At 36.3% G+C, this 13,957-nt stretch overlaps 2 protein-coding genes across 8 annotated transcripts; one reads left to right on the top strand and one right to left on the bottom strand.

Annotated features, from left to right (window-relative positions):
- The first annotated feature begins 1,955 nt into the window (after positions 1-1,955).
- On the top strand, positions 1,956-3,795 carry LOC104779634 (expansin-A15). Its single transcript, XM_010504015.2, has 4 exons — positions 1,956-2,193; positions 2,303-2,436; positions 2,533-2,845; positions 3,042-3,795. Exons 1-4 carry the CDS (start codon positions 2,186-2,188, stop codon positions 3,346-3,348), a joined length of 762 nt encoding a protein of 253 aa, XP_010502317.1. The 5' UTR covers positions 1,956-2,185; the 3' UTR covers positions 3,349-3,795.
- Positions 3,796-6,021: 2,226 nt separating this feature from the next.
- Positions 6,022-9,379, bottom strand: LOC104779633 (mediator of RNA polymerase II transcription subunit 8). Of its 7 annotated transcripts, none has more exons than XM_087509776.1 (13): positions 9,183-9,379; positions 8,858-9,073; positions 8,638-8,762; positions 8,417-8,541; positions 8,140-8,323; positions 7,935-8,018; positions 7,762-7,817; positions 7,414-7,674; positions 7,270-7,326; positions 6,763-6,969; positions 6,585-6,635; positions 6,425-6,488; positions 6,022-6,345 (listed from the first exon to the last, which is right to left on the bottom strand). In XM_087509776.1, the coding sequence occupies exons 2-13, from the start codon at positions 9,055-9,057 to the stop codon at positions 6,173-6,175; spliced, it is 1,587 nt and encodes a 528-aa protein (XP_087365902.1). In that variant the 5' UTR covers positions 9,058-9,073; positions 9,183-9,379; the 3' UTR covers positions 6,022-6,172. The 7 variants fall into 7 exon arrangements, with proteins under 7 accessions (XP_087365902.1, XP_087365903.1, XP_087365905.1 ...); XM_087509777.1 differs by having other exon boundaries at positions 9,179-9,377; XM_087509779.1 differs by having other exon boundaries at positions 7,270-7,320; positions 9,183-9,377.
- Between the last annotated feature and the right edge of the window lie 4,578 nt (positions 9,380-13,957).

Below are 13,957 nucleotides of genomic sequence, written 5' to 3'. Positions count from 1 at the left end.
TGTGTGTTGGACCGATTTTGAGGTACTGTATCAAAAATTAATGTTTCATATTCCACTAAAATTTAGAAAATTCTCTCAAATAACTTTAAATAATTTTTAAATATATTTAGCACCCTAAAAATTCTAAAAATATGGTCTAGTTTAAAATTTTAATTTTAAAATTAAACCCTAAAAAAAAATCTAACATGATGTGGTTGTCTATCTAACATGCTGAGAGAAGTATGATTGTACAAATACTTTTTTGTGGGATATTTATGTTTGCACAAAAAATTAAATAAGTCAATTACTAAAATGTCTCTCTAATGGATAGTTGTATTAGAAAAGAGAGAGAAAAGTGCTTATTTCACAAATATATTTTATAAAGTGTCTACTTTACAAATTATTCTATGAAAAAATGTCTACTTTTCTAATTAAGTAACTCAATTCGAGATATGCCGACAATAAGTAAGAAGCAAATTCTTATATTCATGATTACACGTTCGTGTAGAAACTGAATTCTTTTACATTTCAAAGCTTGCCAAGCTTAGGCGCATCTTCGGAAGTAAAGAAAACATACATCAAATACGGTCGATCTCATTTGAAACTCTAGTGTAGTGTCTTTTACGAACCTTCCAATGGTCTCAAAACTAAACAATCTTTGGAAATATAAGTCGAAAAATACATGAAAATGATGTATAATTATTTTTATTTATTTATGGTTTGAGTTACTTTTCTGTTTTATATATCACTACATTGGTAGAGAGTAAGTGGTCTCCCCATTATACATGTTCAAGTATTTGTTTTCTTCATGAGATGTGATAGGATCTATCCCAACATGATTCAAATACCTGAACCAGGACTTTTATATGAACAAGTTAGTTGTCTATCTATCTTTTTGATTATTTTTTGTAAAAACCACATATGTTGGATATGATTGACACGGCTAGTTTTTCTAACACATCATCGATGCATGCATGGTAATTAGATTGGTACAATGATATGACATCTTATGTACCACATTACGAAATACCACATAATATATCCCATTTATATTTAAGAAAATGCTACATTTTTTCCTTAATATAATTAAGTGTCTCTCGACCAAATGTTAATGTTATCATAATGAACCTTAATAAACTTATCGACCACATCATGTATTCACCCACTATAAATATTGAATGAATACATGATGTTAACAGAAGAAAAAAAATAAAAAGAATAAGAGAGATGGCCCATTTGGATACTAAAGGGAGAAAAAGGTTTGCAGAAGAAAAGTCACACGCTTCCAAAGTTCCAAACCATCAAAACCGCCTGCGACCCTCCCATGTGCTCTCTCTCTCCTTCTCACACACACAATACCAAAGGATGCTCGTGATTATTTCAAAAGTTTGCGGTTTAAAAACTTTATTTTTCAAAAAAAAAAAAAAACCTCATATATAGAAAATCATCACACGAAAGAAAAGAATCCAACTCTTTTTTTTTATGTGTTGCTTTGGTGTAAGAAGAATCGAGCTTTTCGTAAAATTTAAGCATTGATCAAAATAACCCTAAAGTTTTTTTTTTTTTTTTTTTTTTGTCAACCATTGGGCCACAACTGGCCGGCCCATTAGCCAAATTCCTACATTCGTAGGAGCCGGGACTCGATCCCGGGTGTGATGGTGCCTTCTACAAATGGACTTACCTCCTGCCACTGCACTAAGGTCACTTCACTAACCCTAAAGTTTTTGAATATCAAAATTTTGAAAATTTAAAAAATTTAGTTGAAAGATCAAAGTTGATGACCCCTATCTATTTGGTGAAAAACAGTAAATGGGGTATATAGAAAGAAGCATAAAAATAAATGTGAGAAGTTAATGTCAAACGTATAGAACAGGTGAACCAAGCCAACAAATGTTTAACAAAACATTCAATAACTATCATAATTCTGACCCCTATTTTATTCTTTTATAAAACCATGTTTTGCTGCAAAAAATAATAACTTCACCATTTTAAAACCTTAAATAAAAAGTAAAAAATAAAAAAACCTAGGGAAGACAGTTAAAGCAGTAGTAAATGAAGGGGGGGGGGGGGTGTCAAAAACATTCTATAAATACCACTTCAACCATCAACCTTCTTCTTCACTCCCATCAAAGCAAAACTATCTCTCTCCTTCACATTCCATTTTTCTCACTCTCCAAAAAGAAAGCTCTGCACTTTCTCAAAGAGAATGTTCATGTAATTCATCTCTCTCTCTCTCTCTCTCTTTCACTCCACTCTCTGTTTTCGTTATTTTCTTGATGATTGATAATGTCTAGAGTTCTAACTTTATTTGGTTAAATTGCAGGGGAAAGATGGGTCTTTTGGGAATCTTGGTGTTGTGTTTTGCTGCAATGGTGTGCTCTGTTCATGGCTATGACGCTGGATGGGTCAATGCTCATGCCACCTTCTATGGTGGAAGTGATGCTTCAGGAACAATGGGTATGTACTCTGTTCATGGCTATGTTCTTTAAAATGCTTCTACGAAAACTTTAATGTATAGGAAATTTACAATTTTGTTGTTGTTGTTGTCTCTAGGTGGAGCTTGTGGGTACGGGAATCTCTACAGTCAAGGATACGGAACAAACACTGCAGCGTTAAGCACTGCTCTGTTCAACAACGGGCTCAGCTGCGGCGCGTGTTTCGAGATCAAGTGCCAGAGCGACGGCGCGTGGTGTTTACCTGGCGCTATCGTAGTCACAGCCACCAATTTCTGTCCTCCCAACAACGCACTTCCAAATAACGCTGGTGGTTGGTGTAACCCTCCGCTTCACCATTTCGATCTCTCTCAGCCTATCTTCCAACGCATTGCTCATTACAAAGCTGGTGTTGTCCCTGTTTCTTACAGAAGGTAAACATACACTTGTACTGTCACAAAGTCTTAATCTTTTCTACCTAAATTACCTAGTTGCTCTGTTTCTTAAAGAAGAAGTCACTTTGCTCTTGAAAGTTTCAATTTTTATTCAATTTTCACAAGTCTTGTTAGTGCTCTGGTTCGTTTTTATTATTTAACTGATGGGTTCTTTTTAATTTTGCTTGATATGTAGGGTTCCGTGCAAGAGAAGGGGAGGGATAAGGTTTACAATCAATGGCCACTCTTACTTCAACCTTGTGTTGGTGACCAATGTTGGTGGTGCTGGAGATGTTCACTCGGTTGCGGTTAAAGGTTCAAGAACAAGGTGGCAGCAAATGTCAAGAAACTGGGGACAGAACTGGCAAAGCAACAACCTACTAAACGGTCAAGCATTGTCCTTCAAGGTTGTTGCTAGTGATGGTCGAACTGTAGTCTCTAACAACATTGCTCCAGCTAGTTGGTCATTCGGACAAACCTTCACAGGCCGTCAATTCCGTTAAAATTGGTGTTTAAGTTCGGTCTTTACATAGTTTAGGGTTTGTGTAGTGAGGAACGAGGAGAGGGTTTAAGGCTTTTTAGGGTTTTAAGTGGAGAGCCTTAAAAAACTCTTGAGGTTGTAAAATGGAGAAAATAGCTTATTTTGAAAGGGCTCTTTTAGTCATTTTAAGGATTAGGGTTTTAGTAAAGTGGGTATTGGGTAGTAGAGTGGTGTTTGTCTAAAGGGATCTCTATGTTTCACCAATGGGTTCCTTTTGTTTTATCACTTTTTTTTTTTTTTGCCTTTTTCTGTCTTGTGGTTTAAAAAGCAGAAGTGGGTAGGGGCAGAGGAGAAATTCACCTCCCGCCTTGTGTTCTTGTTGGGTCGTTTTTGTTTGTTTACGATATGAAGTTGTAATGTAAGGGTTGTTTAAGATCCAACTTACCTAATGTGTTTTTGTTCCGTGTGATTTGTTCCGTGTGATTTGAAGTTTATTATTGCTTTCATAGTTAAGAACAGTAACCGTTTTGAACATTCGAAGACAAAAATAATAAGAAAGCCAATGCCCATGTGAGACAGTGAGAGTATGAACATTCTATGGGAGGACCAAAAAATTATCAAAGCAAGGATCACTGAATAAATATAATTTGAATTTGAGATTCTAGAAACTTTTTGGGTAATGTTAGGTGACATTAAATAGCATTGCAAAAGGAAAAAAATATGTTAATCAATGCCCATGTGAGTATGAACATTCTAAGGTAGGATCAAAACATATTTTTATGTTTCCCACTTAGTAAGTAATAAGTGACCTACTCTATATGAATAACCAACACTAGCTAAAAGCCTAACATTATGGTTTACTATCTTATGGTATGTTACTACACCAAACATAAACTTATGGTATACAATGGTTATGATCGAAAAATGGCCATAATGATGATATCAACTATGAACTATAAGTATGCCATTCTCAACTGAACATCATAAGTGTAATTAGCTTTGCATAGTTGGATTGTGGAGGCCTAATGTAGATTAAATTTGCAAACAACTAAAAATTATCTTATGCTAATCTTTGTGGTTTATTTGATTTGGAATTTAGTTGGTTTTATGTACATAATTCTTTTTCATCTGGTGACTAATAAGTTGATGAGTCTAAAATTAAATTTTGTATTTTATTCCTAATTATGTATACATGTCGTAAAGTGTACCTAAGAATTAGAAAGTATTATCCGTTTGATATTTGTAGTTAAAAAATTTATTTTTTTAAAATGTAAATAGTCTGGACAGTAAATATAAGTTTTATTTTGTGTTTTGTTTTAATAACCGAATCATGTGTATATATGAAAACATATAAATGGCGAGAACAAAAAATATACTTCCTCCATTTCATAATATAGGATGTTCCCATTCATAATATAAGATGTTTTAGAGGTTTTTTTTGTTTCATAATATAAAATGTTTTCAACTTTTTAATAACTTTTATATTTTCTTATTATTTATTTTATGCAGTCTTATTTATGATTGGTTGAACTTTTTTAAAGTGATTATTTCTTAATTTGCGTGCTTTCACTCAAAACATTTTATATTTTGAAATGGAGGGAGTATTATCTGATAAATAAGAAGACAAAAGAAGCCTAAATTCATGAAAATTAATATGTATGAAAAAGCTTAAATACGTGTAAAAGTTATTAACAATATCATGTACTATGAAGTCTATGTTAATAAAATGTGTCTTGTTATAGATGAAAAGACGGTGAGAAGGATAGGAAGATGCAAAGCTGTATTCCATTATTCGAGTTTTTAACAATATGAAGCTTAAAGAGACATTTCACAACTTCTACTTTGTCTCCTTTATCTATCTGTCCGTTTCATTTCCGAAGCTACTATGGCTGGCTAGCCTGGCTTTGGTGTTTGCATTTACTTCATGACAATAGTATTATAGAGAGACAAGAGAATTTGCACGTCCCCCATTTGTCAGATTCTTTTCTTGTTTTTGAAGCCATTTGTCAGAATCTTCCCGGAGACTTTCTTTGTTTTCTTTTTGTGTATGTTAAGCATTTATTATAGTTTTGGGCCAATCTCATTCTTAGCTATTTATTAACTCTAGTTTTGTACTTATAAGTGGTTAAAGTAATCAGCATTGGCTAATTGGCTATCATTATATTATCATTCCTAACTTGTACTTTCTTGTGAGGGGTTAAAATTCAGTTTATATCGGTTCAGTTTGATTATAAAATTGGAATGAAGATTTTTATAAGATTTTTTTGGGTTTATTTTTAGAGAAATTATGCTTTATATTACACCTACGTATATAAGATTTAAATCAGTTAAGAAAAGAAGACAAACCTAAAAATAAGTACATAAAAAATGAAAATGCTAGTTGTATACAAATTTGGTTGACAAGAAAACAAAAGAAAAATTGCCAGAAAAAATTAAATAGCTATCGAGTCGCAGTTTTGGAGCTCTCAGAAAACAGGTAAAGGGATTCTCATAGACACGTCGCTGTCTCGAGTCCCGTGTACAACAGAAGCGCGTCTACGTTTTGTCTTGTACCCATCAACGGCGTCGACATGTCCATGGCTTTGATACGTGTCGAATCCTCTACAAACTTGTCAGAACCATATCGATCCTTCACCGTCCGATGTCTCTCTGCTTCACGTTTGTTAGACCGCACAGTAATTAACAAAGCAGTGTGTGAAGTAAAGTACAAAAACTTGAGAAAAGTTTGGCGGGGGTATCAATGTTCTTTCTTTTGAGGTTTAGAATGAGCCAGGCCCATTTTAGAGTACTACAAACGTATAGGCCTATGCTGATTACAACAAGCCCAAATCATAAGAAAAAAAGGATTATTGAGGATTCTGTTGGTGCCTTTGCTGCGCGTTCTGCTGCATCATGTTATTATTAGACTGTAGCTGCTGATTTGTCTGCATATTTCCATAGCCTCCTCCTTGTTGTTGTTGCTGCTGCTGTTGTTGCGGTTGCGATTGCTGCGTTTGCATCATTCCGCTGCTGTTAAACACTGCAAAGACAGGATAAATTAAGTACTGGGTGAATCGGTTTACTAAGAAAAGAATGTTTTACAAGACTTGTTTACTTACTCTGGTCACCCAACATTTGAGAAGAATGGCTTCTTTGAGGATTTGTACCCGAAACTCCAAATTGCTAAGAACAAAAAAAGTCCAAGAGAAATCAGATTAGGACAACGTTCATCGTTTTGATTTGGGTAACATAGTGACGTAGAGAAGTTTATGAGCTAACCTGCATCCTAGGAACCAGTGTCTGAGATTGCATAGATGACATGTTTGGTATCTGGAATTAAAGGAAAAAAGTCAAAACCAAATCAAGTAATCACAACATAAGTTCTAAACCAAATAAAGTATTTAGTTTCGAGTTCAGCAATTCAGTAATTCAAGAGGTTTAAAGAGAGGTGACTGACCATTTGGCTACTTGGGGAGCCTTGTGCAGAAGTAAACAATGCACTATTGGCGCCACTTGAAAACTGGTTTAAGTGACGGTTCATCGCTGGATTCAGCTGTCCTTGAGACATGCTATGCTGAATATGTCCACCTGAGAGCTGTCTAGCTTGGAGTTGTTGGTGCCCAGCCATTGGCTGGGAATATGACATTTGATGTTGCCCATGTAACTGAAAAGTAAGAGGGAACTCAACTTAATAAACTTAACAAGACAAAAGCTCTACTGTTTGAAACTATAAACTCTCAGAACCACTTTATAAAAAAAAACTTCTGCCAAGATCTAGTATAATTTCTCAAGCGTATGTATCATTCACTGCATAAATACGTCTTATCTTCTTCAATTATGGCCTCAACAAATGTGCACAATGATTCAAACAATTGACAAAGGTTGGGTATGATCCTTTTCGCGTTACAGAATGCAAAACCTCATAGCCTAAATATGTTTAAGTTCCATCTCTAGAAGAACTTACCGTCTGAAACTTCTGCTGAGGTTGTCCATGCAAATCGTGAAGTGCTGGTATCTGGGTCTACACAAAGAATTAGCATGTTGCCTGAAAAAGCAGATGGCAGAAAAAACCCTGTCAACTGCTACGTAAGAAAATGTTCAAGCCTACCTGACCCAATCCCTGCATAGAACTTTGTCTGAGCTGTTGTTGTTGTGCAAGTAGTTGCTGCTGATGTTGAGGCATCTGCATTAATTTTGCCCTTTGCTGCTGCTGAAGCTGTTGGTGCAGGATTTGTTGCTGAGGCGAAGGTGCATTAACCATACCCGTAGCGCGAGGAGAATTGGAATATGGTAATGGAGATGTTGTGTTATCAAAGTTAGGACCAGATGGTGATGCAGCTGATCTTCCCATGAATTGTGTTCCAGAAACCTAAAAACACTCAAATACATAAGCCTCCAAAGACAATGATACTAACAGAAACAATAATCATCACATCTGGAGAGAATATAACTTAACCTGCATCATTCCTTGATTGTTGATGTTGTTTGACTGCCCAGGTAATGCAATCTTACCTAATGAAAGAGAAATTTTGGAACCATTAATATCGTAAGAATGCCATTGGTAATAGTATAAGAAAAAGATTCACGCATTGGGTTTACTTCTACCAGACAGATCAATGAGACAGTTACCTGCATCGTTGATAATTAGCACATCTGCAAGATGTGGTGGAAGTGCAGTGGTTATCTGTCTCTGGTCTGGAGGCAGTCTTGTTCCTTGAAACAATAATTGTGAAAAAAATATGAGACAGAACTCAACAGAACCAAAAAATGCAGCTTCTCACCAAATCAAAATGTTTTGATATAAGTTAAATAGGAATTTGAAGGTTCTTCTTACCTGCGCCGTCGTTCACAGCTGCTCGTAGCATGTTCTCTTGCTCTTGAATCTTTGCAGCTTGACCTTTATCCATGGTTGGAAGCACAGATGGGCCTTGACGAGCGCCAAATCCGTAAGCTTTACGAGTATCAGCTAATACTTTCTCTGCATTTTCACAAGCTGCTGCAATCATATCCATCCTCGCCTGTAAACAAAATTCCAAAACAAAGTGCTCTCTCAAAACCAGCCAAAGCCTAAAACATAGAGAGAAATCACAACAAAAATTCATGCAACTCACCTTTAGCCTTTCAATCTGCATCGGTATTGGCAAACTCTGAACGCCCTGAAGCAACTGCTCCCTCTTGGCATTATCATCAGTTTCCATCTCCGGTAGTAATTTGGAAGACAACATAACCGGTAAAACTGCAGATTCACTAAAAGAAGCTAAGCTAAACCAGTTCCATCGCACTCACAATTCAGTAACTCATCAACCAAAAACAAAAACAAAAAAGAACATACTTCCAGCATTCACGGCATTGACGTTCTTAGGAAGAACAACAAACGCATTGGAAACTTTCTTCACCTCTTCCACAATGTTAAAAAGCTCCAGATTTACCATTGAGTATTGCCCTAATATATCCTGCCTGTTAAAAAAAAAAAAAATCATCAATCCCTTGTTACAAAAACTCAATAGACCCAAAAAAAAAAAAAAATCAAAATTTGGAATTCGAAGATGAACCATTTAGGAGTAGTGTTGGTTCGACCATAAGCGTCAAAATCTTCAAGGATCCGAGAAATAGCTTTGAATAAACTAAGGGCTCGTGTCTTCAATGACTCCAGATTTAGTTCCTTCTCCAATTTCGGATTCAGCTTCTCAACCACCGGTGGTGGTGGTTGCTGCGGCTGCGTCGTCGCCGCTAACCCAACTCCGCCCTCCATTGATAACACAGAGCTCCTAAACAAGAGCCCTAATCCCAAATTAACGAAATTTACGGTTTCTATCATCACAGCGATTGAACTATTAACTAGGTTACGATTAGAAAAAAACACAAATACATACTTACGATTAGAAAACGAAACCAAAACGAGGAATGCGAAAGCAAAGACTGGTTGGTGGTCTAAACGCAAAGATTGAAGAACGCTTCGATTTTGGAGAAGACGAGAGAGAACCGGGAAACAATAACATACCAATCCATAAATATATATATATATATATATATGTTTTCTCTTTGAATATTGAGTTACATGATTTGATTGGTATGGGCACCCGATTTTGGTTTAACATTATTTAACTATCTGGTTTGGATTGGTGTTGCGTTGAATACACACAATGACACATTCTACATCAAAAGCACTAGAATTTTGAAAAAAAAAAAATTGGGGTTTTAGTACATTTTCAAAAATCAAAACTTAGTTAAAGAATTAATACATTTACTATTTAAAATTGGCAAAACACTCATTTTCACTAACTATTACTATTTAGACTCTTTCCTAACCTTCAACAAATTATTTTTTTTCTTTCAACAAAAAGAATTTATTCAAAATAAAATCTTTCAAAATACAGAGGTTCCATCAACCATACATAAGGATTACAACAATCGGAATAAAAATCTATATCATTACAATCCAATTTAGCTAGTAAATGGGCAACTTTATTGTTTGTTCGATGAATAAATGAAAATTTAACTTCTTCAAAACTATTGGAAAAAAGCTTTATGTCATCAAGTAGGCCATGAATGACAACGTCTTGTAGAGATCCATTGAGACAATCATTTAGCGTTTTGCAGTCTCCCTCAAACCAAACCTTGTTGAAGCCCTTGTTAGAAGTTTGTTGCATGACAAACAATAAAGCTTGTGCTTATCCTTCCAAAGAATTATTTGCATTCCTTAAAACATTGGAACCCCAATAAGTGGCAACTCCAAGATGATTATGAACCATCCAACCTCCGATCGTTTTCTTTGTATCCGCTCTGTAGCTAACATCAAAGTTACATTTCACTAAGGGATATTCAGGTCTCACCCAATGGGGATGAACTGTTTGCTCTATACTAGTTGTAGTAAATGATCCCGATGGAAAAGACTGTATCCATTCAGAGACATCTGCCTTAGATTGTGATACTGTTCGATTATGGTCGCTAACAACATTTTGAAAACTGAATTTATTACGATCTTTCCATATGTTCCAACAGAGCTAAAAAGGAAGAAGATTATGTTCCTTGGAAACTGAGTGATCATCGTAGATGTGTACCAAAGAGGAGATATTTAACTCATAATCTGTATTATGGAAAGTTGAATGGAAGGGTAGATCAGCCAAATCCCAAACCAACCTTGCTGAAGGGCATGTGAATAGAGTATGGTTGATTGTTTCATCTGATCCTTGGCAACGCTGGCAAAGTTTACTAATGTTAATACCCCGAGAAGCAAGTCTAGTTGCATTACCTAAAGATTTAGATAAGACATTCCAAAAGAAATGCTTTATCATTCGTAATACTTGTAGTTTCCAAATTTTGTTTTTCAGCTCAATGGTTCCAAATTTTGTTTTTCAGCTCAATGGAACCATGAGGAATATTAGGACCAAGTATCAGATTCGAAGGATCATGTGTAGCTAACCAATAACCGGACCAAACAGAGTATTCTCCAGAGGCATTATAATGCCAAATTATTTTATCCATTGTGTCAAATTGTGGTATGTAGATTTGTGTTAAACCCTCATAATCATTCGGTGAAATCATGCTATAAACTGCAGGTATATCCCAGGATTTAACGGTACAAAATCAGCAATAAATGATGATAGCATTCCGTTATAATGAGGATCAATAGAGCAAACAGGACGTGGTGGATGATCTGTTATAACATTATCAACATTGACTTGTATTGTCAACCCATTCCCGACTATTACTCGAATCCCTTTCTTTAAAAGAGTTAAACCAGTAAGAATGGAAGACCAACCATAAGATTGTGACTTTTTAGGTGTTGCATCAAGGACTGAAGTATCAGGAAAATATCTTGCCTTCATCACTTTAGCAAATAAACTGTTAGGACATTTCAATATTCGCCAAGCCTATTTTGCTAACAGAGCATCATTAAATTTAGCTAAGTCCCGGAATCCAAGACCACCTTCTTTCTTAGAGTATTGAAGTCTTTTCCAAGCAATCCATGAAATACCTCTTGACGATGCTGATTTCTTCCACCAAAAATTCATCAATAAAGACTCTAGTTCAGAGATAAGAAGTGGTAGTTTAAAAAAGGACATAGCATAGACCGGCATCGCAGCTGCAACATATTTGATCAAAACTTCTTTCCCTATAGGTGAGAGGAACTTGTCACTCCAATTGGATGTGCGTTGTCGTACTCTTTCCACTATATACTCAAACATTTCTTTTTTTCTTCTGCTAAATTGTTCTGGGAGTCCAAGATACTTCCCACCTCCTCCATGGTTTGAAATTTGTAGAATTTGTTTCATTAAGCTTTGTCGATGACCAAAAACCCGGGATCCAAATGTAATTAAGAACTTTGATGTGTTGATTTTTTTGACCTGAGTATTCGTATACATTAAATACATCTTTTAAGGCTTGGCAGTTGCGGTTGTTAGCTCTGCAGAAAAATAAACTATCATCTGCAAATTGGAGGAACACCATTTCCTATTTTAATTCTTTGTAAGCATTTTGAGTACACCTGAGACTTGATAAGGTAACTTAGAATGTCTGCACATAAAATGAATAGATATGGAGACAGGGGGTCGCCCTGTCTTATCCCCCGAGTAGGTAACACTTTCCCAAATGGTGTACCATTAACAAGAACTGCATATTCAACTGTACTCACTGTAGCCATAATCCAACTGATCCATGTAGGCGAAAAACCAAATAATTTCATCGTAGTTTCCAAGAAGTTCCATTCCTCCCGGTCATATGCTTTGTTGACATCCGTTTTGATAGCCATATATGTTTGTGAAACACGTTTTCTAGCTTTGAGTGAATGCATAAGTTCATGAGCAATCAGTATATTATCAGTGACCATATGCCCTGGGATAAATACTGCTTAAGAATCAGATACAATAGTGTCCAAATGACTTTTTAATTGATTGACAAGACAGTTTGAGATGATCTTGTATATAACATTGCAAAGACCAATGGATCGGTAGTCAGACAGCGTATTCGGCTCTGTATTTTTTGGGATCATGCATATATTAGTATTGTTCAGTCTTGGTTTCATATGAGAGGTAGAAAAGAATTCTTTAACTTCTTTGGTAATATCCTCACCAACCACTTCCCAACATTCTTTGTAAAATCGAGCCATGAGACCGTCTGGACCAGGAGCTTTGTCATCTCCAATCATTGAGAGTGCCTTGAAAATCTCCTCGGACGAGAAGACTTTAGTCAATTCATCGTTAATAGCTTGTGTAACAGTGGGTGTGAAACTAGCAAAATCCAATGGTGAAACCGAATGGCCTGTTGAGGTATACATGTTTTGAAAATATTCTGCAGCATGATGGCCAATAGCTGTATTGCCACTAAAAGTATTCCCCTGTTCATCTTTGTTACGATCTTCAACTTGCAACCATAGGTTTCTGCTTTTTTGTTTCCAATAGATTTCTTCATTTTTCTATGTAGTAGAAAGTTGTTGTCGTAATCGTGGAATCAGGTCCCGTTCTGAACGTCAAAAACTTGACATGACTCTGTTTAACCGGTAATGGAGAACGTCTATTTGTTTAGCATAATTTAGATTGTTTTTGTGTTTACATCGAGCCATAAAAGTACGACAATGCCTTCTCTGATCCACGATAGTGTGATGACGTTGATCCTTACATACATTCCATCCCTCCTTTACATAGCTTTTAAAGCTTGCAACATCTAATAGCCGCTTCTCAAAACGAAAAGGTTTCCGTAAAAATGGGTCATGATAACCAAAACGGAGTACCACCGGTCGATGATCAGAACCGTAGAAGTCAAGAAATTCCGGTTCTCCTCTTGGAAATGTAGCAGACCATTCCGAATTAACCAATACTCTATCCAGACAACACTTGACTGTGTGTGAGTGCCGTTCACATACCCAGGAGAACCTATCCCCCGTGGACTTTAAGTCTGAAAGATCACAAATGGAGACCATATGTATAAAATCTTCAAAGGTCCAGTTAGCTCTTAAGGGACCACTGATGTGTGTAGAATTTCACTCCAAATCTTTTACCTGAAAAGACTACACGACGACTGAAAGTGCACAGTTAAGAGGAGGTAGAGAGAGGACGAGATTCGACGGCGGTAGAGGAGTCTCTGGTCGTCTCTACGTCAGCTGCTGGTGGTGTGTATGAAGAACTTAGAGGCACAAAGGAAGCACACCTCAAAACCCTAGGTCTTAAGAGTATTTATAGGGTTTTGTTTAGGGTTAGGGTTTTGTAAGGGAATAAACGTCTTCTCTTCTTAAGTGCAGGACAAGGGGCGGCGAAAGAGGCTTCTGGACCGTGGAGGAGGCTTGGACTGGGCCGCAGTGGTGGTCGCTGGTCAGGCCTTGAATGAAAGCCCATCGGCTGGTTGCTTCTCTTTACGTCGGTTTATAACATGTCTCGGTAAATCGGGAATAACTTCCGGATGAATGAATGGATTGACTTGATTCTACTTTGAGGAGAAAGATGACTCTTCCAGCTTTCCATAGATACCAAGCATGATATACTTTGTGTTCTGGAAGCTCTTCAAAAGTTGCCGATACTGTAAAGCTCTGAAACTTTCCTACAACGTATTTTCCTTGTCTTTTGGTCCAAATTGCTATAAAACCTGTAAAACCTTATTGAAACCTGAAATACTTGATAATAGACATTTTATACTTGAAATCTCATCAAACTCTTCCT

Source organism: Camelina sativa, chromosome 4 (genome assembly GCF_030686135.1).
Source record: "Camelina sativa cultivar CO46 ecotype springtype chromosome 4, ASM3068613v1".
Classification (NCBI taxonomy): Eukaryota; Viridiplantae; Streptophyta; class Magnoliopsida; order Brassicales; family Brassicaceae; genus Camelina; species Camelina sativa.
The sequence above is the reverse complement of the archived record's forward strand: the minus strand, read 5'-3'. Positions and strand labels throughout refer to the sequence as shown.